This window comes from Acomys minous, assembly GCF_964271855.1.
Source record: "Acomys minous genome assembly, chromosome: 18".
In the NCBI taxonomy this organism is placed as follows: domain Eukaryota; kingdom Metazoa; phylum Chordata; class Mammalia; order Rodentia; family Muridae; genus Acomys; species Acomys minous.
This window is the reverse complement of record NC_140501.1, coordinates 56,328,659-56,356,409: the sequence shown is the minus strand read 5'-3', so window position 1 is coordinate 56,356,409 and position 27,751 is coordinate 56,328,659. Positions and strand designations below refer to the sequence as shown.

Below are 27,751 nucleotides of genomic sequence, written 5' to 3'. Positions count from 1 at the left end.
CTTAATTCTGGCCGACAGAACAGCGCCCTCTCCGGTGTATTATTGTTAAAACCTAGAGGCGAGTCATCTGCGCGCATGCACACTCACGACTCAACTAGTTTAGCTTCTAGCCGTCCAGTAAGCCCTTTTCCGGTCCGGCTGACTCAAACTTTGCCCCGCCCCATTCTCAGAGTCTGGAGAGGGTGGGGCTCTGGGCAAGCGCAGTCACAGATTTTAATAGGGAGGTGATTTGCGCTTCGGGAGCGGAAGGTAGGGTAGCCGGGACCGCGGGGACAGAGCGCATGCGTCCCGGCGGCGCGGCCGGCCTCCGTAAATTACAGGGGGCGGGGCGGAAGTGGCTGCTCACGCACGCGCAGCGGCCGCAAGTGCCCAGCCTCCGGAAGTGGAGCGACCGCCCTGCGGCAGGCCCCGCCCTCGCCCCGCCCCTCGCCCCCCGGCGCCCCGTTCCCCGCCCCCTGCTCTCCTAGGTGGCGCCGGCTTGCGGCCGGTGTGGCGGCTGTGTTGGTTCTAGAAGCCAGAGTGGGCACATTCCCTAGACAGGCGGCAGGGCTATGGTCGCCGGCTCCCTAAAGCCTGATCCGCATCTCAGCCAGATCTTAAGAGCGCGCCGGAGTAGTCTCAGCCCAGTCCCCCGGCGCGTTCGGCTGCTCCCCGGGCGCGCCCCCTCCGATGGCGGCGGAGATCCAGCCCCAGCCGCTGACCCGCAAGCCGATCCTGCTGCAGCGGGTCGAGGGGTCGCAGGAGGTGGTGAACATGGCGGTGATTGTGCCCAAGGAGGAGGGTGTCATCAGCGTCTCGGAGGACAGGTACTAACTGCTTGCCCCTGGGCAGCGCGGACGTCGGGCCCGGGCTCAGCGGGCGTGTGTAGACCGCGCCTGCGGGTTCGGTTCCGAGCGCGGTGGCCTCGGTTGCGGGTACAGGCTCCTCGCTGGGTCTGAGTGGCTAACGGTGCAGTGGACATCAGACCTGGGTCCAGCTTCGGGAATGGGAGGGGCAGAGGGAGGAGCTGCCGGGCCTTGCAGGTGTATTAGCTAGAAGGAAGCCAGCTGCTCCAGGATGATTTGGGGACGGTACTAGTTGGTCCAGTTCTTGTCCCTCAAAGGAGAAAGGAAACGCCACTGCTTTCTTCCGTACAGTCCACCGAATCTGTGTATCTTCAGGACATCTCTCACCGAACTCAAGGACTGTTAAATTGCGAAGAGAGTTAACTTTGGCCTTCAGCGTTTGGTGTCTTCCTTTCTTAAAAGCTCAAGGGGGAAGTGTCTGGAAGTTTGCAAGTGATCAGTTTGCAGACAACTGCCTGAGTTCCTTCCCTTTGCCTACTTCCTTTCCGTTTGCCTAGTTAGCAGAAGTAGCTCTAGTTCTTCTGCCCTCAGTATTCCCCTTTGCGTTGCGTTTTTTGATTTCCAGAGGAATTCTGCTTGAATATAGGAACGAGGGTAATAAATCTGAAATTACTGCTTGGGTATTATCTACAAGCATTACGGTAGAGGTATGTGAGTGGGTTTTTAGCTTCAGTCAAGTAGTTATGTTTTCTTAATATAAGTTGGTACCGTGCTGAGGTAGAGTTTTCTTCCGTGACTCCTAAGATTGCAAAGGTAGAGCAAAAAGTGTTCTCTTAAAAAAAAAAAATCGTCTCAGCAATTCCTCTAATGTAAATTCAAACATTTTTACTTAATTTGTTTCTTAGGTTATTGACTATATCTAGGAAGAGGGTATTACTTGTGTATATTATATATCCACATCTGCATCATGCTAGGTATAAATGGCGGCTGCCTCATTTCCTATGCAGATCCGTGGGGAAACATTGCCAACATATGTTAATGGCTGTCTGTCCGGGAAGTGCAGAAGAAAGTGAGCGAAGTGGATGTGGGAGCCTTTTGAAATTCAAAAAGAAGCCTTATGACGGTGTTTTAAGTCCCCACCCCCAACCCCCTTTGGTGCACTAAATTGTTTCTAGGCTTACATTTTCTGTCAGAGGATTATCTTTTTGGAACACTTTCCATAAAATATGTCAAAGGAATATTTGATAAATTTCCCTTTCCATTAGTAGAGAAGAAATTGATTCCTAATTTGTAAAGCGGTTTCTCAGGTCATTAAATCAAGTCAGAGGAAGGTTGTCAGCCCTCAGCTCCATTATGTTAGTTTGGAAGCACCTGGTTCCCCTCCCCATGTATTCCCCCTTGAAGGGAACAGTTAGTGGAGGTAATAGTTCAGAGTCCGGAGGAGCTAAAATAAATGTGGAAGACAGTGAAGAATAAAGTTTCATTTCTTCATAGGACAAAGGAAGTGCACCGCTTACTGATCTTTTATTCCCCTAGTTTTCAGTGCACATAACAGAATTTATCTTATTGTGGAGTTACTGTTAAACAGGCTGCTACAGAAATTCTGGCTCCTCATCTCTGTAAATTTTATCATTCAGGTTGGCAAGTCTATGCTTCTTTGGGCCACTCAACCATGAAAGTAACTGTTTTCGAGCAGTTTTAGTTATGGTTCTCACTAAAAGAGAATCGATCTGTGTTCTTGCTTTTCAAAGCCAATGTTAGTATCGCTTGATATGATGCTGAAGATAGGAAGACAGAACATTGATTTTCTTTTTTTTAAATTTAATTTTATTGATTTATTCATATTACATCTCAATGATTATCCCCTCCCTTGTATCCTCCTATTCCTCCCTCCCTTCCATTTTCCCCTTACTCCCCTCCCCTATGACTGTGACTGAGGAGGACCTCCTCCCCCTGTATATGCTCATAGAGTATCAAGTCTCTTCTTGGTAGAGAACATTGATTTTCATCAACACTTACAACCATTACCACTGGTCGCTTTGCCAATTCATTGCTGATCCATATGAGGGTCAGTAACAAATAGTGTCTTATAGCATCGTACTTAGGAAAGCCTGCTTCCCTTCTTCCATTCTGACTCTTTATGGCTTTTAACTGTATGCTTACCATTTTTGTTTTAAACAGTGATATGCCTGTGTTGTGGCTGCCTTGTCTTCTGTGAGTTCTCTAAGGGGCTTTGTGTATCGTATTCGCTGTAGTGACCCTCAGGGTACTTGGCACACAGGAGTCACTCACTACTTGTATTGGTGACTGAGGTAGAGCCTCCCTCCACCCCGTTTCTGAAAGTCACAGCACCTTAAGTATTCTGAATTACTTGATATTTGTTGAGTGGATATTTGGATGACTTGTGAATACCTTCTGTAAACAAATATACTTTGTGGGGTTAGGTATTGGACAAGGTGGCCTTAGATACTTTTAAAACTAAGACTGCCAAGCATTGCTTCATATGTCCCATCAGACAGTTAAGTTCCTAGTGTGTTCTTGGTGTGTGTGTGTGTGTGTGTGTGTGTGTGTGTGTGTGTGTGTATGACACTGATGATAATGACCAAATCTCTTCAAAGTGCTCACAGTTGAGTAGCAGAATTTTAGAGTGTAGGTTTTGTTCTCTCTCTCTCTCTCTCTCTCTCTCTCTCTCTCTCTCTCTCTCTGTGTGTGTGTGTGTGTGTGTGTGTTGCTAGGGATGAAACTCTTAAGTCTTGTGTATGCTGGGCAAGCACTCTAACGCTAGGTCACAGCCCCAGGCCAAGAAAATTACATAATAAAACAAAACCATTACGTTTAAGATACAGTACTGAAAAGCGAACTTTCAGGTGGGGAAGAATGGCTGGACTGCACAGCCCTGGCTGTCTGTCAGTGTCTTCTGTACAGCTCCGCTCTCGGCCTTCTCTCACTAAATCTCCAAGCTAAAGAGTAGGTGAAAGAAGCATTGGTCACAGTTGGGCCAACTTGGAGCCTTACTTGATATCAAAGGAGGAAACGGAGGGAAAATAAAAAATATGGAGGCAAACTGAGTTGCTAGGAAAGCTGTCTGCCGGGATGCAGAGGCTGTGGTTGTAACTGGTTCCTATTCTCAAAGGCTACACCAAACTGTGCGATCCATGGCCCTTCATCTCCCTGCTTTTCCTCAGGCTGCCCTCCCGGGCTAATGGTGTTTCAGTGGTGCTGGTTGTTGGCCCCGTGGTTAAGGGCACTTGCTGCTCTTGCAGAGGGTGTGGTTCCCAGGAGCCACATGGTGGCTCGCTACTGCCTTTGACTCTTGTTCCAGTGGAGAAATGGATCCGATGTCCTTCTCTGCTTTCCAAGGGCTCCAGGCATTTGTATCGTGCACATACATACATATACACAGGCAAAACATTAACACATACATACATATAAAATAAAGATATGTATGGGGGGTGAGGGGGGCGCGCGGGTGCCTGCATTTAATGCCAGCACTCAGGAGACAGAGACCTACGGATCTTTGAGTTTGAGGTCAGCCTGGTTTAGAGTGAGTTTCTGGACAGCCAGGGCTCCACAGAGAAACCCTGTTTCAAAAAACTAACTAACTAACTAAATATTAAAAAAAAAAAAAAAAAAAAAAGAGGGAAGACACAGGTTGAAAAAAGAGTGTCATCTCAGACCTTTGTGCTCTGTTTTGATCAAGACTTTGTAATTTACAAGGGGCTTGTTGTTTGGTAGAGCCTCCAGGAATGACCTAACCCTGCACAGATCCTTATGTTTGGTCTTAGGTGTCTCTTACTGTAATAAGGACCATAACCCAAACCACTCAGGGAGGGTGGGGTTTACTTCAGGATTGAAGGGAAGTTGGACCAGGTCCCTGGAGGCAGCAATTGAAGCAGAGGCCACGGAGGAGTGCTGCCTGCTGGCCCGCTCTCCCTAAGCTGGCTCAACCTGCTCTATTATACATCCCAGGACCTGCCCAGGGTGACCTCACCCAGAGTGGGCTGGGCCCTCTCAAACCACCCACTAATTAAGACAGTGCTCTCACAGACTTGCCCACAGGCCAGTCTGATGGAGGTGTTTTCTCCATTGAGGTTTCTTCTTCCCAGATGATTCTAGCATGTGTCTGGTTGACAAAGTAACCGAGTTCATTTTATCCATACTTGAACCCAGGACAGCTATGTCACCATCCAGTCTCTGTGATGAGGAGTTTCTTCGAGTTGTTGGAAGCTGACATTGTCCTCCGCTGGGTGGTCCGAGGAGTACAGCCATCTCTTCCTCAGATGGGTGCTGTAGGGTGAATAGGAGTTAGGGGGAAAAAGTGGGGTAAAGCAAGCCTGGTGGTGCAGCTACTCCAGAGGCTACTCAGGGGCTGAGGGCTAGGGTTACATGTTCAAAGCCACAACAGCAACTCGGCGAGACCCATCCTCACGCTAAGATAGTGAAAAATGGGCCGAAGGGCCTGTCAGTGGTAGGGCCCTTGCACAAAGCCCTGTGTTCAGTTCATAGTGCTACCAAAAGCAAGTTCAAAATCTGAGGTAGCGGAAAGGGCAGTCTAGTTGAGTGAAAGAAACAATCACCAAGGGAGACTGGAGCGGCCTATGCAGTCAGAACTCCGCTCCGAGGGTCGCCGTACTTGGAGGACTCTGGAGAATGAGTGTCCCAGAGGAGTAACTAAAGCCAAAAAGAGGAAGGAAAAGATGAATCAAACAGCTGGGTGCAAGCAGTTGGAATTCGTTTTCTGGATAAAATGACTTGTGGAGAGAGGGGTGGGGAATGGAGCTGTATAAAGGAGTCTGAGGCGGGGGCAGGGTGGCTTCCTTTGGTCCCTGTTGCTGTGATAAAGGTTTTATTTGGCTTACTGGTTCAGTCACAGTCCGTCATCATGAGAAGTCAGGGCAGGGGCTACAGGCGGAGCTGAGCAGAGCCTTGGAGGACCTTACTTCCTGCCTTGCTCAGCCTGTTTTCCTATGCCACCCGGGACCACCTGCCTAGGAGTGGTACTACTCACATCGGCAGGCTTGGCCCTTCCCTGTCAGTCAGTCATTAGGAAAGGGCCAGGTAGACGTGCCCGTAGGCCAGTCTGGTGGAAGCAGTTCCTCAATTTGAGCTTTCCTTTTCCCAGCTGACCCTAGTTTCTGTCAAGTTGACCCAAACCAACTAGCATGGAGAGAGGTTAAGTCCTGGAAAGAGGACCGTGGGGAGCTCCCTCCTACTTCTGCTATTCATACCCAGCCCTTCCAGCAGCTTCCTTTAGGGTAGAACTCATGAGTAACAGGGGTCAGATTTGCATCTCAGTAAAAGGAAATCCGGTGCCCAGTGCCTAGCACCGAGGATATTGTCACCTCTTTAAATGAATTCCTGCCTCTGAGTTGCAATGGCTTCCCTAAGCAGATACTTAAAGCTGAGCCCTAGAGAAGCTTAGAAGCTTGCCTTAGTCAGGGCTAACCCTCCTTCCTGGGATGGAGATGGCAGTGAGCCGGCCTACAGAGGGCTTGTATTTCTATCGTGAAAGCTGTACACCTGCACGCCTCTCAACTGTCTGTTTCTAAACAGCCTCATGTTAGGATAAAACGCTGAAGGGGGATCCGTGGTGGGCCAGTGCCAAGGTGTGCCACTAAGAGATCACATCATGCAGCAGATCTAGGGCGAGAGGTTTATGGGGGAGAGGGCAGATAGAACGTCCCGATGTGGGGACAGGAGACAGAGAGACAGAGAGAATGAACAAGACAGGAAATGAGTGAGGGGGCGGTGCTGGTGTGGCTGGGGCGCTGTATGCACCACACCTGGTGGTGGCAGGTGGTAACTTAAGGTGCTGCTGTTGAGTTGATGAAAGGCAAATTGATGGAGCACCTAATTTATAATACCTTAATCACTTCATTTTATTTTTAAAAGATATGTTAGACTTTTGTTTCATTTTATAAATCCGTATAGTCTTGATTCATTTGCTACTAATTCTTTTGTTGTGAAGTGAAATTGTACTAATGCTTTGTTAGACCACCCTGCGTTCCTGATAGTTTTATGTGCCATGTATTTTTTTTATGACATTGTGCATAAATTTTTGAAAGAAGTCAAAAGTTTTTCCTACACATGAAGTTGTGAACGTTGAGAACGTTGAAGTTCAAACTAGTTTTTTACTATGCGAACTCTATTTAATAGCATAAAATTAGTAAACTCACTTCTGACTAGAGATCTATCATTTGGCACTAATATGCCTGCTTTCAAGTCCCGAAGGAGGAGTTTATTTCATGGGATGGCTGAAAATGAGGTCTTTCCTCTGTGCCCAGGAGTCTGCAGACTTCTGTCTGTGTGGCCCCGATCAGGAGGAGGATGACCCTGAGGTCTTCATGGGAAAGCGTGTTCAGTTACTACGGTGGCCGCAAGACCGCTGACAGCTCTAAATTTCTTTTATATCGTGGAACTGGATTTCCTGTAGGACTCTACAGATCTTAATCCCTGGAATTGCAACACTGGGAAGCGGGCACTTCTGACGCTGCTGACGGCGGTGATTGTGCGACTCTGATGCACACCCTTAGTGCAGAGAAGGAGGAGTAATGCAGAAGACACTGGGGAGAGACCATCCTGTCCAAGCAAAGGAGAGCAAAGCTTTGGAAAGCAATCCTGCCTTTTCCTTACACAGTGTCTTCCTTCCCAGAGCTGTTTTTGTTTTCCCTTTTGGCATAGAGAGAGGGACACTCTTTTGTTTGTTTGTTATTGAGCTTTGTCTTGATGTCGTTAAGAAAGCCTCGGAGGAGCGGGGATGTAGTTCAGTTGTGGAGAGCTTGCTGCATATGTAGGGGGCCTGGATCCACTACAGAGCCAAATAAAGCGCTGGCGCTGGAGCACACGCGTAGTTCCTGCACTTGGGAGATGGAGGTTGGAGTTCTAGGAGGCCAAGGTCAGCCCAGGCTACACAGGGAGGTCAGCTCGGGGTCCACGGAAAAAGACAAAAACAAAAGCAAAAACAAACACAGTTTAGAGTTTGGAGAAAATTTAAGCCACAACATAGAAGGCCCCTAACACAGAAAGCCTGGCTTCCCGGTGCAGCTGCAGCAAGCCGTTTCAGTGAGTTTTAACCCCCCAGAGGCAGGAGGTCCTTTGGCTCATATGCTTTATTTAATCATTAGTAAACATTAATCCAGAGTTCTAAGAAATAGCCAATATGGTCAACAGAGCAAAGGAAGTTGCTTACTTGTGCTGCTTTGCCCTCTTCTGTATTTAATTAGAAATTCTTGGAAAAGAGCTTGGCCAGGGCTTGAGACCCCAGCTGAATTTTCCTTCACACTCAGCCTGTGTCTCTTTGTCTTGGAAAAGGAGGGAGTTTGTGTCTCAGAACAACATTGTACCCTTGAGGTGACTGGATGAGCTGAAAGTCCCTGTAGCCACCTCACCCTGAAGTCACAAGTGAAAAAGGGGAGAAAGCAGCATGCTTGCCTGACATTGTCCCCATTTCAGGGAGCAGCTGGGAAGCAGTGCTTTTTGGATAGCAGTGGTTATTCCTGGCTTGCAGATGTGTTTGTTTTGTTTTGGTGCCTAATACCCAGTTGAACAGGACTCACTGCTTTTCTGCTTCTAGGTGAATCCTTAAGTTTCAAGTAGTGAACATTTAGCTCTGCGTAGCTTGCTAGCACCCCGTCAGGGCCTGGCTGCGCAGAGACACTTTTTGACCACAAATCAAATTTTAGCACCCCTTTTCCTCCCCCCCTCAAAGAACTGGGCTGGGAATGAGATCCCAGGCAGCTCTGCTCTGACCTTGGCATTTCCTGGTTTCCTCTGCTGGATGGAGACAGAGCCTTCTCATGTGACGAGCACACTGAAGTTCTGCCTTAGTTCCTCTAAAGTTCTGGTCACGTCATTTGATTAATGTCCTGACTAACTAATGGATTGGGAAGCCGAGTTTGGAGTTCAGCTCTCTAGAGGACCTGCTCAGGCCTTTTTCTCTGCCTTTAGAGATTTTAGTTTTGTTTTTTAGAATATGAAACACAGCTGGCTGTGGTTGTGCATGCTCCGAATCCCAACACTCTTGAGGCAGAGGCAGGTGGGTTTCTGAGTTCGAGGCCAGTGTGGTCACACAGTGAGTTCCAGGACAAGGAGGGCTATGTAGAGAGACTGCCATAAACAAACAAACAAACAACAAACAACAAAGCAGAAAATCTAAACTGCAGTTCAGCTTGGGGGCTTCTACACTATGAGTTGCCCCTAGCCCTTCCTTCCCTGCCTTTCTGACATTTCCACTGTAGTTCCGGGACTAATCCAGTTTGAATAGAAAGTGGAATGCAGCCCAGTGGTCGCTGGAGTGGCCCTTGGCTTCCTGTGACATTCCCTTATTATGTATTTAGTACATGAAAAATTTTGCATCTCACCTAATTGTGACTGTCACCACTGACCTGTATGCGGGAGCTTTTCTTTATAGCTGGTCAGATCTACCAGATCTGCTTAAAGATTTTAGTGCATCTTCTTGTAACTACTTTTTTTTAAAATTGAAAATAAAATTATATGCTGTATGATAGGTTCGTACAGTATGCTATGAGAAGAGTTTCTCCTTCCTCATCTTTACCAACCCCTCCCCCACCCCCGCAACCCTTCCATCTCCAGGCCTTTTTGCTCTCTCTTAAGAAAACAGTATATTTTCCTCTGAATTTTAATGACTAACTTATTTTAAGCAATCATAATAATTCTTCTGGAATATTCTTATATCTTAAATAAAGACAGGGTCACTGCAGTAAAGAATGACTGTCCATAGATCTTAGCACAGTGACTGTTATTAATTACCTTCCAGCAGGTTTCCTACAGCAGGTTTTAGAGATAATATTGTAATCACATAATACTGTACAGTTGCCCCCACGTAAAGCCAGGCCAGGAGCCAGCTAGTCTTTGGCTGTTGTTTTGAGTGGGGACATGTTTTACTTTCCTTCAGTATTCATTGATGCCTACTAACTGCCTGGCATGTGTGTCCTGGGCCACAGATTCCTTTATCTTCTTCACTTGTCTTGTTGTTCTCGCTGATTTCCAGGACTGGGTGAAGCAGCTTGGGGCTGGGTGGTGTAGTAGAAATCCTTATCTTACTCCTGATGGTGGAAGGGGTGCTTTGAGTTTTTCTGTTTTGCAGTGTGTTCACTGTGGGCTTGTGTATATTGCCTTTATTGTGTTGTGCTATGTTCCCTCTATTCCTAGATTCTGTAGGACCTTTATCACAAAAGGATGTTGGATTGTTATTCCATCTAATGAGATGATCATGTGATTTGTGTCCTTGAGTCTGTTTATGTGATGAATTAAATTTATTGATTTATTTTTATTGAACTCTCGGGGATAAAGCTGATTCTGTCGTGGTGGATCATCTTTTTTGATGTGTTCTTGAGTTCACCCCGCAAATATTTTATTGAGAATGTTTGTGTCTGTGTTCATCAGCAATATTTCTTTTTTTGTTGAGTCCTTGTCTAGTTTCGGTATCATGGTTATACTGGCTTTGTAAAAGGAAATTGGAAATGTTCATGCAGAGTATAATGTCAATATTTTTGCAGAATAATGCTAATAATATTGGTGTTTGGCACTGTGTGGTGGCACATGCAGGTAATCCCAGCACCCAGGAAGCAGAAGCAGGCAGATAGATCCCTGTGAGTTCAAGGCCAGCCTGGTCTACAAAGTGAGTCCAGGACAGCCAGGGCTATACAGAGAAACCCTGTCACACACACACAAGTAATAATAATATTGGCGTTTGCTTTTCTTTGAAGGTCTGGTTAAATTTTGTGCTGAATTCATCCAGCTTTTGCATTTTTTAGAGATTTTAAATTACTGCTTCATTCTCACTGGATGTTAGTGGTCTATTTAGTAATTTGTTATATTTTATTTTAGTGTTGATAGGCCCTGTACATCAAGAAGTTCGCCAGGAGTGGTGGTGCACGCCTTCAATCCCAGCACTCTTGAGGCAGAGGCAGGCAGGTCTCTGTGAGTTTGAATCCAGGCTGGTCTACAAAGAATCTAGGACAGCCAGGGCTATTATACAGAGAAACTCGTCTCAACCCTGACCCCAAATCTATTTCTTTTAGATTTATAGTTTCATTTAAAATTATGTCTTTATGAGCCTCTGAATTTCTTCAGTGTTTGTTGTGGTGTCTCCTTTTCATCTCTAACTGTACTAATTAGACCCTTGCCTTCTTCTTTTGGTTAATTTGGCTAAAGACTTTCAGCATTGTTAATGTTTCCAAAGACAGACTCTGCTTCATTAATTCTTTGTATTGTTTGTTTGTTTCTATTTCATCAAGCTTAGCCCTAATTCTGATGATCTCTTCCAGACTACTGTTTTGGGGTGTTCTTTGTTTTCTTTTCCACAGCCTTCAGGCACATTACTAAATTATCAACTTGAGATTCCCTCACATTTTTTGATGTAGGTCTTTGTTGTATCCCATAGTTTTGGTATGCTGTGTTTATATTTTATTGAATTCTAAAAATTTTTAATCTTTCTTCTTGATTTCTTCTTTGACCCCGTTGTCATTCAGTAGTGTGCTGGTTGGTTTCATGAGTGTATATACTTTCTTTAATTTCTGTTGCTGTTGATGCCCAGCTTTATTTTGTGTGGTCAGATGAAATTCAGGCCATTACTTCAATTTTCCTATATTTGCTGGCATTGCTGTGTGCCCTTTTTTGGTGGATTTTGAAGAAAGTTCATGGGCTGTTGAGAAGAATGTGTTCTGTAGTGTTGGCTTGAATATTCTGTAGCTGTCTGTTAGGTTCATTTGATTTATGACATCATTAAAGCTTCTTGGTTTAGTGTTTTTTCTAGATAACCTGTCTGTTGGTGAGAGCCAGGTATTGAAATCACCCACTATCACTGTGTTAGTATCAATTTGTATTGTTTTTTCTAAGTCTAATAGAGTTACTTTTATGAAATTGGATGTTCTGGTTGGTGCATATGTCTAGAATTGTTATGTTCTGTCAGTGGGTTTTTCCTCTAATGAAGCAAAAATGTCCCTCTTTATCTATTCTGACTAGTTTTGTTTGATGTCTGTTTCATCAGATCCTACCATAGCTTTACTAACTTGTTTATTAATTCCATTTACTTGTCATACCATTCCCCATCCTTTTATCCTAAGGTGGTGCTTGCTGTTGATAGTGGAGTGTGTTTCTTAGAGGCAACAAAAAGATAGACCCTGTTTTCTAATGCAAACTGATTGCCTGTGTATTTTTTCTGGGGAATTGAGACCATCACTATTCAGAGTTACTATTGAAAGACATGTGAATTGTCGATTCTTGTTTTTCACCTCTAACCAGGACATAATCAGATCATTTCCATCTACTGGCCAAGGATACAAACCTTGGCTCCTGTTCCTAAATCTGCTTGCCCAGTTCCTATCTCCTGTTCCCACCCTTGGTGTCTTCCACACATTTCATTTTACTCTTAGAGGCGGGTCTCTCGTTGAACCTGGAGTTCACCGATTTGCCTAGACGGGTTGGCCAGTAACCCTCAGGAGTCCTCCTTCCCTGCCTACCCGGCTTTGGGACCAGTAAGTGTGAGGTGCTGAAGTGGGCAAGCCTGGGACACAGCTTAGCACGCTGGGACCCCGGTGTGATTTGTGGTTATGCACACCCTCCCTCTAGTAATAATGCACTCGGCGGCCTCATTTTCACTTACAAGCACTAGGTACACCCATTCCCCTCCAAACAATTCGTCCAGCAACCTCAGAAGCCCCTTGGTCTCTGCGCTGCGCCAGGTGCACACTTGCCATTTTGAAACAAAAGGGTAAGTTTTTCTAACCCCGATAACAACCAAGTTCACAGTTTCTGTTCAGTCCTATCTGGGTCTGAAGAATAGAAGGCTAATGTAGCCTGAACTGGTTTGAGGTGTAGGTGTGCTGTGAGACAAACTGCGTCCTCTACTGGCAACTTAGGGAAAGTCCACCTGTACCTGTACATGACTGCTCATGCATATGTTAAAATCAGGTGCATTATAGTAAGAAAAGGGATTATAGGACCTAATCTATCAGTAACAGTAGAGAACCACCCAAACTATGAACCTTAGCAGGGACCCTATAAAAAGCAACCCCAGACGGTAGCCTGGGCCCCACAGTAGCCTCATTCCTATGGCTCGCTGTCTGTCTCAACAGTGTGTCCTTTAATCTGTACTATTGTTTTGCTCCAAATAAAGTTACCTTGCTTCTTCTGCAAATCTGTGTATGTGTGTCCTTATTTCCAGTCCTTTGGGTAAAAGGTGCAATGTTTAAAGAGACCATCTAACAGTTACCTTGAAAATTCATTGAGATACCAGGTGTGAGATACCCGCCTGCAAGTTATTGGTCAGGGAGGCGCCAGAGGTACCCCCAAACAACACAGCCTATTAACATCGATTGCTCTTGATTACCCACCAGACCTAGATGGAAAGATCCTGCTGCTGCAGACACCGCACGTGGTTGTAGACACATAGAGAAACCGAGCTGGAACTGACCTGCAAACACCCTTTCTGTTGGCTCTCTGTCATAGTACTGGGAGGTGCCATCTGCCACACGCGGAGAAGAACTAGCAGTGATATTACTCACTGCTGAAACTGACCTGCTAAGGCAAGATGTACCACTGGTGCAGTAATGGCTGTTATAGGCTGGGGGTGGAGGGCCCGGGGAGGTGGGGGGTGGCTAACCAACCATCTTTGAATTGTATTTGAGGCCTGCTCCACAGGAAATAATTAATGTCTGGTATTGTAAGTCTGGACTGTAGCTGGTGTTTGCTACTTTGTGAATACTTCTTCCCCCCATAGCCTCCCCCCGCCCCCACCTTTCATCGCCTTATCACTAGACAGGAGCAAAAGAAGGGTAGAGAGGAAAGAAAAGATCCCTGAATAAAGCCAGAGCTTGGGAAGGGGGTGACTTATTACTAGACTGCTTCTTGCTGGTTAGGGCTTCAAGCTCTTTGGGGCAAGTTTGATCTTCATTGCCAGTATATCTCATTTCTTTTTCTTGTTTCTTTTTTGCACATGACTACTTAACGACCGGCAACCAACAACCAACCAACAACCCACCCCACCTCTTGGGGCCCTAGCATTTATATATCCTCTGAAAAGTCCCCAGAATTCCAAACATCACACAATCGTAGACACTATCTACAGCTGGTAGAACCACACCTCCGCTAGAGCCCAAGGCCAGTCATAGCTGCTGTGAGGCAGCCCCATATCCCCACACCTGGGAGCAAAACGGAAACATATTCTTATGATATGTCTGTGTTTTTCAAAGAAATCAAAATTCCAGAATTCTCACTACACTGGTCCCAGAGGGGAACACACTACTGCTAAACGGGCCTCTCTAAGTATTTGTGTTTATCCACATAGATGAGAGGGTGGCCTCAGCCCTGGCCACAGGCGCTTCTCTCTGTGATGCTCAGCAGCTAACGCAGAGACCCCATAGCTAGTCTAAGTGCTGAGAGCAAGAGACTACTGAGTGCTTAGCCATACATCAGCATTTCCCACCCACATCCTCACCGCTGGCCAAGGCTTAAGGAACATCATAGGAAAGGGGGAGGGGCAAGAAGAATGTAGGAAGAGCCAGAGGATGGGGAGGAGTGCTGTGAAATGCTGTCTTCTGGACCACTGCCCTCGTGAACTCACTGCACAGGATCAGTCAGTGTTCAGTCTGGCAGCACTAGTTAGACTCAGTGGATTACAGAGGGAGAGTAGGGAGGAGAATGACATCAGTGTGTGTGTGTGTGTGTGCGCGCGCGCGCGTGTATGTGGCCTCAGGAGAGTGGGAGGAAAGAGTTGAGAATGGATGTGATCAAGATACATTGCTTAAAGCTGGGTGTGGTGGGCGACATGAGTTTGAAGCCAGCCTGTTGTACAGAGAAACCCTGTCTAGAAAAAACAAAACGAAATAAAAAACCAAAAAAAAAAAGAAAAAAAAAAGAAAAAAGAAAAAGACATTGCCAAAGAATAAAATAAAAGTTACTCTATTAATAAAGAAAATAGAAAGTTCCTTAAGATTGCCTCAGTGCACTTGGGTGTTAAATACATACATTAAGTGTGTGGAGAACTGAGCTGCCCAGTCTTCATGAGAACACTTCAGCGGGTTCCGTGGGAACCTCATGGGGCATTTGCAGCTGCATTCCAGGTCTAATTCAGAGTGCACACTGTCCCGCTATCTTCCCAGGAAAAGTGGATTTGAAGTGTGGGTCATATAGTTCTTCACAGTTTTTTCCTGTCCTCGCCCCAAATCCAGAGAGTCCATTAAAATGGCAAAGGTAAACCCTCGCTCTGCGAAAGCTTGCCTGTGTTACCTATGGCTGTGACACAGTACCTGACAGTACGGCAGAGGAGAGAGGCCATCTTTGGCTTGCGCCTTAAGAAAGAACACAGTCTGTTACGGTAAGGGAGCCATGCTGTGGGAGCACGAGCTGGCTGGCCCATCTCATCTGCGGAGGTGAATGCTGCTGCTCAACAGTCTCCTTGTTTCACCTTCTATTTGGCTCAGGCGCCCAGCCCGTGAGATGGTGCTGCCCACACCAGAGTGATCCCCCCTCCTCACAGACGTCCCAGAGACGCGTTTCCATGCTGATTCTAAACCCAGTCAGGTTAACATAAAGATTAATTATATAGGTGGGGAGTGCCTGGGCCCCCTCATCTCACGGCCTCAGCTTGGACTTAGTTGTGTTGTTGCTGTGGGTCTCAAGCTGATTTGTTCTTCCTTAGGGTAACAGTCAACTATCTGTTTCCTTCCATTGGTGGTAAGTGTAATACGTTTTTGAAAGAGGTATCTTAGCGGGCAGTGGTGGCGCACGCCTTTAACCCCAGCACTTGGAGGCAGACTCAGGCAGATCTCTGTAAGTGTGATGCCAGCCTGGTCTACAAAGCGGGTCCAGGGCAGCCAAGGCTACATGGAGAAATCCTGCCTCAAAAAACCAAAAATAAATTAATAAATAGACAGGTAGATGATAGTAGTTAAGTAGATTGCACAATAATATATAAGAAGTGGTTTTGTGTCCTCTCTTAAATTCTGTGTGTGCCTAAAAACATGTTGTAAGAAGTCTTGTTAATGGTTTTTGTTTGAGACAAGATCTCATTGTGCAGTCATGGCTGGCCTAGAGCTTATGTAGATCAGGCTGGCCTTGAACTCACAGAGATCTGCCCGCCTTTGCCTCTGAGCGCTGGAGTAACAGGTGTGTGCCACTGCTTCTTGTCATTACTGTTCATTTTTGATACTTAGCGTTTTGAAGTTTCACTTTATGTGTATGAATGTTTGGCCTTTGTGCATGTATGAGCCTTGTGTGCCCGGTACCCAAAAAGGTCAGAAAAAGGCATCTGATTTCCTGGGTCTAGAGTAATGGATGGTTGTGAGCCATATGGGTGCTGGGAACTTCGCAAGAGAACTCAGTGCTTTTAACCGATGAGCCATCTCTCCAGCTCCATAGTTGAAAAATTTTAAGGGTGAACTGACATATGTGTTTTGCAAGAATGAGCCATCAATTCTTTAATTAGTAATCACCTTTTAAAAGGAAGAATGTTTGAAAATAAGAGGATATCGAAGCTTGATTCCTCAAATGTTAGAATCTAGAAAGTGATGATGATGATGATTATTATTATTATTATTTTGAGACAGGGTTTCTCTTTGTAGTCTTGGTTAGACCAGGCTGGCCTCTTCTCCCAAGTGCTGGGAGCAGAGGCGTGCATCACCATCGCAAGCTAGCAAGAAAGTAATGTTTATGACTTGGCTTTTGGGAGGTGTGAGGGGGGTATATTGTAGGTATGGGAGAGACTGCCTTACTTCTCAGAGAAAAGCCATCTTCTTTCGTTTCACTGCCTGGTATTCATTTCAATTCAAGGCTGGGTGAGAGTTGACAGTTAATAGACAGATCTTGGGGGCTTATACATCAAAGATTTATTTCTCAGTGATGGTCCATTATAGAAGTGATAAAAAGAAGCCTTAAGCAACTTTGGGCAGAGCCTTCCACCATGACAAAGAAGAGAGTTTGAGAGCACTGGCATTTTTCGGCAGGGACCCCCTGCAGGGTGTGGCTGGCAGAGAAAGGAACTGTGTTTGGACAGTTGCTGTGCGCATGAAGGTCAGTGCAGAGTTCTGTTCTTCCTGTGGCATCTGTATCTGAGTAGGAAGTTGTGCTCTTTGTGGCATCCTGAACTTTCTCTTTCATTTCCTTTTTGACCTTTTATTTTTCATAATCCTCCTACTTTTAAAATTCTTTCTGTCCCCAGGAACTCTGCTCTTTTGTGTTGTCATTCTTGCTCTCTCGTAACTGAATACGGCATTTCAGGACTCCACATTCCTCATTGTGGGACATTCACACAATAGCTGTTAACCTAGGATCCACGATGATGTAGAAACATCTCAACTGCCACTTGAAATCAGTGGGCAAGAATTGTCGTACTCTGTGTCTGTAGACACCCTTTATGGAGATAGGCGATCCAGCTCTCTGAACCCTGAATTTTCCATGCTCAGTTCTTTGACTTATTGGCTTAATCTTTTTCTCTAGTCATCAAGCAGGAGAAAGCTTTTTAAAAGGATTAAAAAGCAGGATTAAAAATTGGGTGTGGTGGCACACACCTTTGATCCCAGTACTCAGAGAGGTAGAGGCAATTGGATCTGTGTGAGTTTGAGGCCAGCCTGGTCTACAGATCGAGTCTAGGATAGCCAAGGCTACACAGAGAAACCCTGTCTTGAAAAACAAAACAAAACAACAACAACAACCACACACGCAAAACACAAAAACAACCAAACCAAACCAAAACCCACCCCAAAACAACAACCAAAACCAACCAACCAACCAACCAACCAAATAAACAAGAAAAGGAAGAGAAACTTACTTCCTGGTGCCCAGCATTAATGGAAAATAAAAGTCAAGTGCCGTTATTGCACCTGAGCTGCCTACGATCCTGCTTCACCAGCACTGCGTGTGGTCTCAGCTGTTTACCCTCATGCTGTCCTGTAAAAAGAACCAAGTTCAAAGTTGAGTCTCTTCCACATGATCTTCACTTTTACACCATTGCAAAGTTGAGAAATAAGTCCGACACTGGAAACCAGTAGCCACCCCGTAGTTAGATGAGTGCTTTTGTGGGTGAGCTCATGGAAGGACCACCTGGTCCTCAATCTGGAGAGCCTTATGATTTAGAAAGAGCTAATGGGTCTTGAGGATGACTGACGGGTGTTAGAACTTCGTAACTGGTGGAATACAGTGTACTCTCTGTCCTGTCCGCTCCTGTCATCCCAAATGCCACTCTTAGTGCGTAGCATCTGTCCCCAGTGAACGAACTCAGATTCTCAGGGAATGTTGTTGGAATTCCCTCCAACACAGAGCATTGTAGTTCTACAAGATGAATACTTGCCAGTGCACAACAGTAAGGACTTGGCGAGCGTGCCTCCTCCCTGTGGGTGTGGATCCCAGAGGAGGGGGCGTTGAGGAGGGATGGGCATGCCACATGCCTTTCACTGCAGCAGTCACTCAGGCTGCAGTGAAAGAAATGCTCTTAGGTAATGGTGAGCAGCGGAGATCAAAGGAGGCAAGGGCCAGTGGTGCCTCCCTCTCTTTGATGTTCCCAGCTCTCAGCTGTGGCCTCTGCAGCTACAGGTAAATAGTCTAGAGTGATGTTTGCAGTGATTCTCCCACTCCTAACAAAATTAGACAGTAGATGTGAGCCCTTCTCATAAGATTGGTGGTGGCGTCTCTAATGTTACCTTATGTGTGGTAGGTCTACCTGCAGGCAGAAGACACACTTGCTTGTTCACTTGTCCAGACAGTGAATAATCTTCTGCCCTTCTAATAATCTAGGCTGTCTTTCTCACATACTCCTTTCTTGTACAGAAACACACACACACAAACATTCACAACTCCCACTCATACAAGTACACACTTATACACACACATACATATACACTCATGCACGCATGCATGCACACACTTACACACATACACACTCACACATGCACACATGCATGCACGGACACACACATGAATAAACAGATATACACACATATGCAAAACACGTATACACAGAGCCATCCTCCACACAAAAACGATAGCTTTCATTTTAAAGTAGTTTATTCTGGAGCCATTTTGAGTAACCAGTGGCCTGGGAACACAGATTTAGGTTACCCCAAATTCCATGTTCCAAAGTGAAAGCAGTTTCATGACATTTTACAGTTTTTTGAGAACAAAGGACGTCATAAGTTAAGGCACATTTACAGTACATTGGTGGGTACTCCAGAGAGGCAGTTACAGCAAGGTGGGGAAGCTTTTCTATAGGCCCAAGATGTTCTCTGATGACACACGTAGCTTGAGTTAGTGAAAGTGAGAGGTTTGTTATGTAAATAAATTCCAACAAGTTTTATCTCTTAGTCACAGGATATTCCTTCTGACATGGAGGTGGTCGGGGAATGGCTGCTCTGGAAGGGCAGGTCCAGCCCAAGGTAAGGCAGTGAGACTTTGGACCTGCAACATTGCAGTCTTTCTGCAGCTCCCTGAAGACACAGATGCTCTTTAGGAGTTCTCACTCACAGTACTATGCAGTCCAGAAAAATGGATTTGATGCAAGTCTTTAATATAGCTTTTGGATACATGCTTCTTTCTTTATTCCTTCCTTCCTTTCTTTCTTTCTTTCTTTCTTTCTTTCTTTCTTTCTTTCTTTCTTTCTTTCTTTCTTTTTCTTTTTGACCCTGTTAATGTTCCAGGTGCTGATTCTTCACCTTTCACCTTTCTCATTAAGATGGTGTCTGGGGGAAGGGGAGGTGGGTGGCTGAGAGCCTCTGTGGGTAGGTGGAGTCTGCAGCTGCCCTAGTCACCTCTGGATCTTGCTTTGCTGAACAGGGGAACAGCTGTGGCCTGAGATGCCGAGTGGTTAGTGAGGTTCCCTCCTTGACCTCCCCTGTTGGAGACTCAGGGGGTTCTTGTCCATCTCAGCTGAGTCATGGTTGTCAGTGCTTCTGGCCATCTCTGATTCACAGACTCTTCTGGCTTGCTCCCTTCATCTAGTCAGGATGAACCAAAGCCAGGGTCATAGGGAAAAGAGAAGCCACAGTCATTATTCTGACTTGCCTTAGCTCTGGGTTTTTTGTCGGGGTTGCCCTCAGCACGGGACAGTGCAGCTCGTCAGTCAGTCTTTACCCAGAATCCCATGTGGGAAGTGTGGCGTACATCTCTGCCCTCTACCCTGTGGTAAACAGGGTGTGTGTAAGAGGGAAGAGTGGACACACATGTTCATGTACTTCCTGTCCTGCTCATGGCTTTGCTATACCTGCTAGGCCCCGCTGGCTTCAGTGGTGAGCTTCATTCTCTTTGGGTAAAGCTGCCCTCCTGCCCTCCCCTTCCTGCTCCCCCACATCTGTTCTCTAGCCTTTCTGCCCTGATGGGAGCCTTGCTCAGAAGACCTAACAGATTAAGGTTATTTGTATTTAGCATATAGCTTTAAAAAATAACTCTTCATTAGATGCAGAATTAAGGGGGAATTGATTACCTGGGAAAACAAACTTAGAAACACTTAAGGAGTATTTTGATTTGAAAAGTCTCAAGGACTTCATATTTTAAACAGTTTTGAGTAATAAAGTGGAAATGTCTCAGCACTCTGATTGACAATTTTAAAGGGCATAATGAAGAAAGCAGATTGTTCCTGGTTCCCTCAGACACAAATGATCAAGGACAGTTTCACCTAAGCCCTCTCAAGTTTTACCAAAATAAATTGACAAAGTTTGAATAGGGAAAAACACATGCAAATTTATTGATATAGGTGCTAGTTACTTAAGATGATTTTTTACATTTATGTAGTTACTTAGTGTGGGGGTAGGTACTTACGTGCCAGAGCTTGTGTGTGGAGGTCAGAGAGGACAACTTGCAGGAATTGATTCTCAACTGTATTCTATGGGTTCCAGGAGTTGAGCTCAGGTCCTCAGGGTTTGTGGCAAGTATCCTTATCCACTGAATGCGCCCAATGGAAAGACGTCATCCTGTAGTGGAAGTTGTGGCAGTTTGAATGAAAATGGGCCCATTGGCTCTTATTTTTGAATGTTTGGTTCCCAGTTGGTGAACTGCTTAGGTAGGATTAGGTGGTGTGGCCTTGTATCACTGGGGGTTGGCGTTGAGGTTTCAAAAGCCCCAGCCGGGCTCAGTCTCATTTTCTCTTCCTGTCGAGTGCTTATGGCTCAGACATGAGCTCTCAGCTGTTGATCCAGTGCCGTTCTTGCTCGCTTGCCTGCCATGCTTCTTACCATGATGGCCACGCACTCACCCTCTGAAACTGTAAGCCAGCCCCATGAAATGCTTTCCTTTATACATTGCCTTGGTCATGGCGTCTCTTTATAGCAGTAGAAGAGTGACTAAGACAGATGCCCGTTCAAGTGAGGCCATATGCCTCTGACTTTTCTGAGACATCCTTGGTGGGACTGGGGACAGTTTGTGTCCTTTTTGCAGACTGTTCTTAATGAAGGTATAGGAATCCCAGCGTCATCTGTGAAATAGGAACCTCAATTGAGAAGTTCCTCCATAAGATTGGCCTGTGAGCCAGCCTCAGGGGCTTGGTAAGTGCCGTGGGTGATGCTGCCCCTGGGTAGGTGGTCCAGAGGTGTGTTAAAACCCAAAATAATCAAGTCAGAAGGAGCAAGCCCCAAAACAGCAGTCCTCCATGGCCCATGCATCAGCCCCTGCCTCTAGGTTCTTTGCCTTAAATTCCTGCCCTAACTTCCTGGACTACAGACTACAAGCTGTAGATGAAATAAACCCTTTCCTCCCCGAGTTGCTTTTGGTCATGGTGTTTTATCACAGTAATAAAAGCCCTATGAAAGACAGGTGGTCAGAGGACACTAGAGGAACTGGTTTTCTTCTTCCACCTGTAGGCAGGTCTTAGGGATCCAGCTCAGACCATCAGGCCTGGAGGTAAAATCCTTTCACCTGCTGCCTCATCTCTCAGGCTCCAGAGTTCATCTTTTTATATCAAACTCTTCAGCATGCACAAACCCAGCTTATTTGGAGGTATTCTTCTCTGAGCCCCAATAGCAATCATCATCAGAAAAAAAAGAATACAGTGAAGATTAGCAACATGGTGCTAATGATAAAAGACAGGTAGAAAGAAGGCTAAATAACCTCAGTATTAATATGATGAGACAGCTCTGATTAATTTGAATGCATTTTATGGTCTAAATTCAGTTTAAAATACATGTCGGCTCCTTATTTGTAATTTTCTTTCATCATTTTGATTGATGTAGAAAAAGTAAGGTGTTCTTGAGAGAGAAGTAGGAGGAAGGGACTGACTAGTTTAATTTTGTATTAAACATTACATTTCAGGTCTGTGAAGTTAGACTGAACTTGGACAGCGTCATTAATTCTCTTGTCACAGAGGCCCAAGGTTAACCGGAAGTGCGCTTGTGTTCTCATTCAGTGCAGGAAATGGGATGCCGACGGTGCGAGCTTTGTGATATATTTGACCCGAAAAACAAGGTTTGAATTAAGTGGGACACTCTATATTCCTTTTATTCTAAATCCCGTCTCCTGTGAGTAGTTTGTTTTCGTTGTTGTGTGTGTGTGCTCATTGTGTATTGATATAGGTGTGTAGTTGCACCAATATGTGTCAAGTTCAAGGGTCGTTCTTAATTCAGTCTTTGAGAATTTCATACACTGTCTTTTGATCGTGTTCACCATCTCCTCCCTTGACCCCTTCCAGATCCTCTCTATGGAGGTTGGATGAGCATGGCCCCCACAGGCTTGTCTGTATGAACCATGGTCCGTAGTTGATGGAGTTGTTTGGGAAGGATTAGGAAGGTGTGGCTTTGTTGGAGGGGAGGCGCGTTACTAGGGGTGGGCTTTGAGGTTTCAAAGCCTATGCCGGGCCCAGCCTTCTGTGTGTGGATCAGATCCTCCTCTGGCCATTAGGGAGCAGTGGCAGTGTTTGCATGGGAGAAAGACGGCAAGGTTTGAAGTGAAACTGGTTTGGTTAGATTAACTCTGTTCGTCTAGGAGGCTTGAGCAAATACAATAAGCCTGTAAATGTTAGTTGGCGTCTCTGTCAAGGAGACATGGTGAAGATCGTACAAGGCGACACGCACAGAAATACTGGAGCATGTTACATGCTACAAGACTCAGTCAAGGGCTCCTGTGAGACCCAGCTTGTTAACTTTGAGGCTTAGCACCTCAGCTATTGACAGTTTAACTCTGCAAAGGAATGCGTTTTGTTTAATAAGTTATGTAGCTAATGTGTGACAGGTCTGAAAGAAAATTAAGGAAATTTAACTCAGTGATATTTGAGTGAGCCTTTTGTTTAGAATTTGGAGTTTACAGACACTTGTCTCTAAGCTCTCATCACATGTGTTCAGCCTTTGGAAAAGACAGCCACAGTAGCGTTCTTTATGAGGGGCGGGGAAGAGAGAGAGTGACCTAATAGCATCCTTGGTGTATCACAGATGCTTTTAGTAGGTTTGCTTTGGTGTGCTCTAATTTGATTGATTGATTGATTGATTTTGTGGTGCTGGGAGTGGAACTCCAGGGCCTTTGTTCATGCGTGTTTGGTGGGCGCTCTACCACTGTGCTGCATCATCAGCCTTGTGTGCTGTGCTCATTTAGATAAATTTTCCTACCAAATGATTTATAATATCAAAAAAGGGCCTTAGAAACTGACAGTGTTTTACAGACAAGACCACAATTGTTAGATTGAACAGCACAGAGCATTCCTGTAGACCTTTCTAGAATGCATATGTGTACACTTCATGAACTATTTCTTTCTGCCTGTAAATGTGACCCATCTTGATATTTTTAAAGTGCACATTGACAGTTTCCTCTGTCTGTCTGAAGGAAGTCAGTAGGCCGGTCTAGTTCTTATGTGGACAGTATCTATAGAAGGAAGTTACTGACACACACCAAATGGATAGTGTGGGCCTCTTCGCCGTCTCTACCCTCTGAGCACTGATTATGTTTACAGTTGACTCAGGAACATGGGGGGTGGGGTGGGAATACTGATATTAAGTAGCTGAAAGAACGGAAGCTTCTCACACTAGAGGCAGGGCACCCGTGGACTGTTGCAGTATTATTCTGTCTTTCTGAAGTGCAGTGACTGAAGAGGGTGCTATTTGGGCTGAAGTCATATGCAGGTAGTGTCCTGGTTTAATGCAGCTGTGGAAAAGGCTCTGTAGTGGTGGACATTTCTAAGTTTCTCATTGCAGAATTGTCTGGCTGCCTATTTTTTTCTTTTTCATTATGTATTAGTTACTGTTCTTCTTCTTGTGACCAGATAGCTGACAAGAGCAGCCCGGGGCGGGGGAAGAGTTTCCTTTGGGCTCATGATCTGAGTGTGTGTTCCGTCATAGGGAGGAAAGCATGGCAGTAGGAGCAAGAGGCGGAGAGCCGTGTGTCTGCAGCCAGGAAGGTGATGGACGCTGGTGCTCAGCGGCTGCTTCCTCCCCGCCCCCGCCCTGTTTATTCTTTGAGTTCCCAGCGCATTGGATGGTGCCCACCCACACTCAGAACGAGTCTTCCTTCAGAGGGGCCTCTTGAGAAATGTCCTGATGGCGTTCAGAGGCTTGTATCCTAGGTGACTCAAAATCTAGTCATATGCCAGCAAAGATTAGCTGTCACCCGTGTTTTCCGTAAGGGAGGGAATAAGTAAGGGGGGGCACAGTGCTCTGTGAACTGTGCATTTATACATGTGTTACCCTCCACACTGTATACCCTCCACAGCATCATGAACTTCTGTACCGTTTGCTACTTTGTGGATTCTTCTTTCTCCTACTCTTTTTCCTTCCACCCTTTCAACCCCCTAGCACCAGATAGGAGAGAGAAAAGGATAGAGGGGAAGGGGGCACCGCTAGACGACTTCCTGCTGCTTAGGCGCATCAAGTTCCTTGGGACAAGTTTCATCTTCGCCATCAGGATATCAAATTTCTTCTTGTTGTTTCTTCTGTTTTGCACACCACAACTAACAGCATCCAACCAGCAACCCACCAATGGGCTCTAGCATTTATATACCCTCTGAAAAGTTCCCAGAATTCCAAAGTCACACAATTGCAGAAACTATCTGCAGCTGGCAACATCATGCCCCTGTTAGAGCATGAGGAAAATCATAGTCAGCTGTTGTGAAGCAGCCTCCTATCCCACAGCTGAGATCAAAACAAAACCATATTCGTGTAATATTGCTGTGTGTTTTAAAGAAAACAAACTTTTCACTACAAACTTCCTTTTGTTGTAGGTGGTAGAGGATTGGAAACCTTCTACATAAATCAGTTTGAGAGAGTCCTTACATGAGAAGCAAGGGTTTCTTAAGAAACCCATGAGACGGCTGGGGGGAAGTGAGCTTCCTCTTTCCTTCAGTATCACTTCCCTTTCAGTTCTTTGATTTATACACATTTTCCTCCTTTTTGCTTATACACATATTCTTAGGAAAAATATGAGAAGTACAAAAAAAAAGTATAACAAGCAAAAGATTTAAACTACCCGTGATCTTACCATTGTGTGCAGCCATGATGTATCTATAAACTGTTATATGAGTAAATCTACACACACACGCAGAACAGTAAAGTCTTTGCCTTACATCGCAGTACTTACTATGTCGTGCAGTCTAGCCTTGGATTCACAGTAATCTTCCTGTCTCAGCTGGCCAGTCTGAGATTATAGGTATGAGCCATAATGCCTAGAATTTATGCATATGTGCATTTATTAAATTACAAAGAGCTACTAAGTGGTGGTGGTGCACGCTGTTAATCCCAGCACTTGGGAGTCAGAGGTAGCTGGATCTATGTGAGTTTGAGGCCAGCCTCTTCTACAGATGGAGTTCCAAGACAGCCCCCCCCCCCCAAAAAAACCAAAACTGTCTCAAAAAACAAAAAAGAAACAAACAAAATTACAAAAAGCATATGTTCACCTATCAGGAAGTTCATTACAAGTTTGAAAGTAATAGACTAGAAATAAGGAGTCTGCCATTATGAAGGAATTAAGATGTTTAGTCAATTTGGAACCCTGTACTTTGCATCCTTTTGTTTACATCATTTTTTCCCCTTGAAATCACTTCGGTTCAGTCTTCTGTTAGTAGCAGTCAAGTGACACCCTAAACATGGAAAACTGTTGAATTTATTAATTACTCCCATGTATGAAATTCTTGCATGTGTGTGTACATACATGTTTGAGGGTGCATATACAGGTGTGTGTAGTGTTCTTTTTTAAAAGATTTATTATTTATTATTATGATTGCTCTGCCTGCATGTACATCTGCAGGCCACAGGAGGGCATCAGATCACATTATAGGTGGTTGTGAGCCACCATGTAGTTGCTGGGAATTGAACTCATGACCTCTGGAAGAACAGTCAGTGCTCTTAACTGCTGAGCATCTCTCCAGCCCCATGTGTAGTGTTCTTGCTTGTGTGTGCCAGAGGTTGACGTTGGGAGTTGCTTCAATAGATCGCTGCCTTATTTTTCCTTGAGACGGATACTTTCATTGAACTTGGAGTTCACTGATTCAACTAGACTGGCTTCCAGCAAATCCCAGCAATGGGACCACAGGTGTGCACCGCTGCCCCTGACTTCCTTGTGGGTGACCAATGGAGCCATCTCCTTGGCCTCTGACTGTAAATATGTACAAGTAGAATTTCTTGGTTAAAGAGGATACTTTGTCATGCTTATCATGAGGCTTTAACTTTGTGTTTTTATAACTCTTGTTAAATTTGATCTTAGATTTTACACATGTGTATAGTGCATTCTGATGACTGATTATTCACTCCACCTTCTCTGAACACCCTCAGTTCTTTCTACCCCCTCTCTTAATTCCTACATATCTCTTCACCCCATTTGTGTCTTTCTGTTTTGTTGTGTCATGGTGAGTTTAACAGGGCTGTCTGTGTACCATGCATTTGGAGGTCTCTAGTTTGCCTGATGGGCTCAGCACCTGGCACATGACTCAAAAGAACGTGGGCTGTTGTTCAATTATGAATATTGCCTAATAATTGCCCCACGTTGAGAGCCACTTGTTAAATTACCAGCATGGCCTAATAATGTTTATTATTAGGCCTATAATTATTATTACAGCAGTACAACCTGCTAGCAAAAACAATCAGGACACAGACACCTGTTATATTTCAAAATAGCCTTAGTTAACCTGGGCCAGGGCAGATATCAATCCTCTAAACTACTTCCCATAGCAGGGCAGGTATGGGATACCTGCCCCAATCCCAGCCATCTGCTTCTAATAATTTCTATCACGCTACCTCCCATCCATAATTCCAAATACTTGCGAATGTTCTGTTCTTCATGGGGCCAAATCCTCCATCCACGCCGGCCATGTGCTTCTCCTCCACCCAACCCATGGCGGCCTTCCTTCTGCTCTTTTCTCCTTTCTCTCCGTCTCTATCTCCCCAAGCCCAGGAACCTTAGCCACACCTATCCCACTTGCCTCTCCCAGGTGATGGCCTTTTATTGGCCAAAAGGTGGGTCACAGAGGGTCCTCCAACGTGGGCTCCTCCCCTGGCATCCACCAGTGATTTTCTATTAGTTTAGTGAATGTTTTAAGCTGGTAGGGGTTTCTTTTTTATTTTCTTCCTTCCTTCCTTTCCTTTCTTTTTCTTTTTTCTGCTCTTTTTCTTCTTTGTCTATTTGATTGTTTTTCAAGACAAGGTTTCTTTGTGTAGCCCTGGCTGTCCTGGAACTTAGTATGTAGACCAGGATAGCCTGAAACTCAGAGATCATCTGCCTCTGCTATCCAAGCCTTGGCATTAAAGTTATGTACCACCACTGCCCAGCTCTTTTTAAAAGCTCAATATTTGCAGTGTTATTTCTTTCTTTATGCACTTTTCTTAACTAGCCACTACACATTACGTATTTCTGCATAATGTGCTTCATTATTAAACACAGATGATGGTTTTCCAGCAGGTGTTGTAAGGTGTCAGTAACAGTAGCAGCCTCTTCCACTTCCTCTTTTAGGGTCTGAGTCTCGTTCTATCTATCTACCTGGTCTTGGACTCTCAACATCTTAAACTTATTTCTGCCTTACCCTCCTGAGAGCTGAGGCTACAGATGTGTGCCAG

General features: G+C 45.2%; 1 protein-coding gene across 1 annotated transcript in view; it reads left to right on the top strand.

Moving 5' to 3' along the window:
- Window positions 1-440: 440 nt before the first annotated feature.
- Window positions 441-27,751, top strand: part of WDFY2 (WD repeat and FYVE domain containing 2) — a 131,648-nt gene continuing 104,337 nt past the window's right edge. Inside the window, exon 1 of the mRNA XM_084767571.1 lies at window positions 441-806. Coding sequence (XP_084623697.1) covers window positions 670-806 — 137 coding nt within the window. The 5' untranslated portion in view covers window positions 441-669. The remainder of the gene's footprint in view (window positions 807-27,751) is intronic.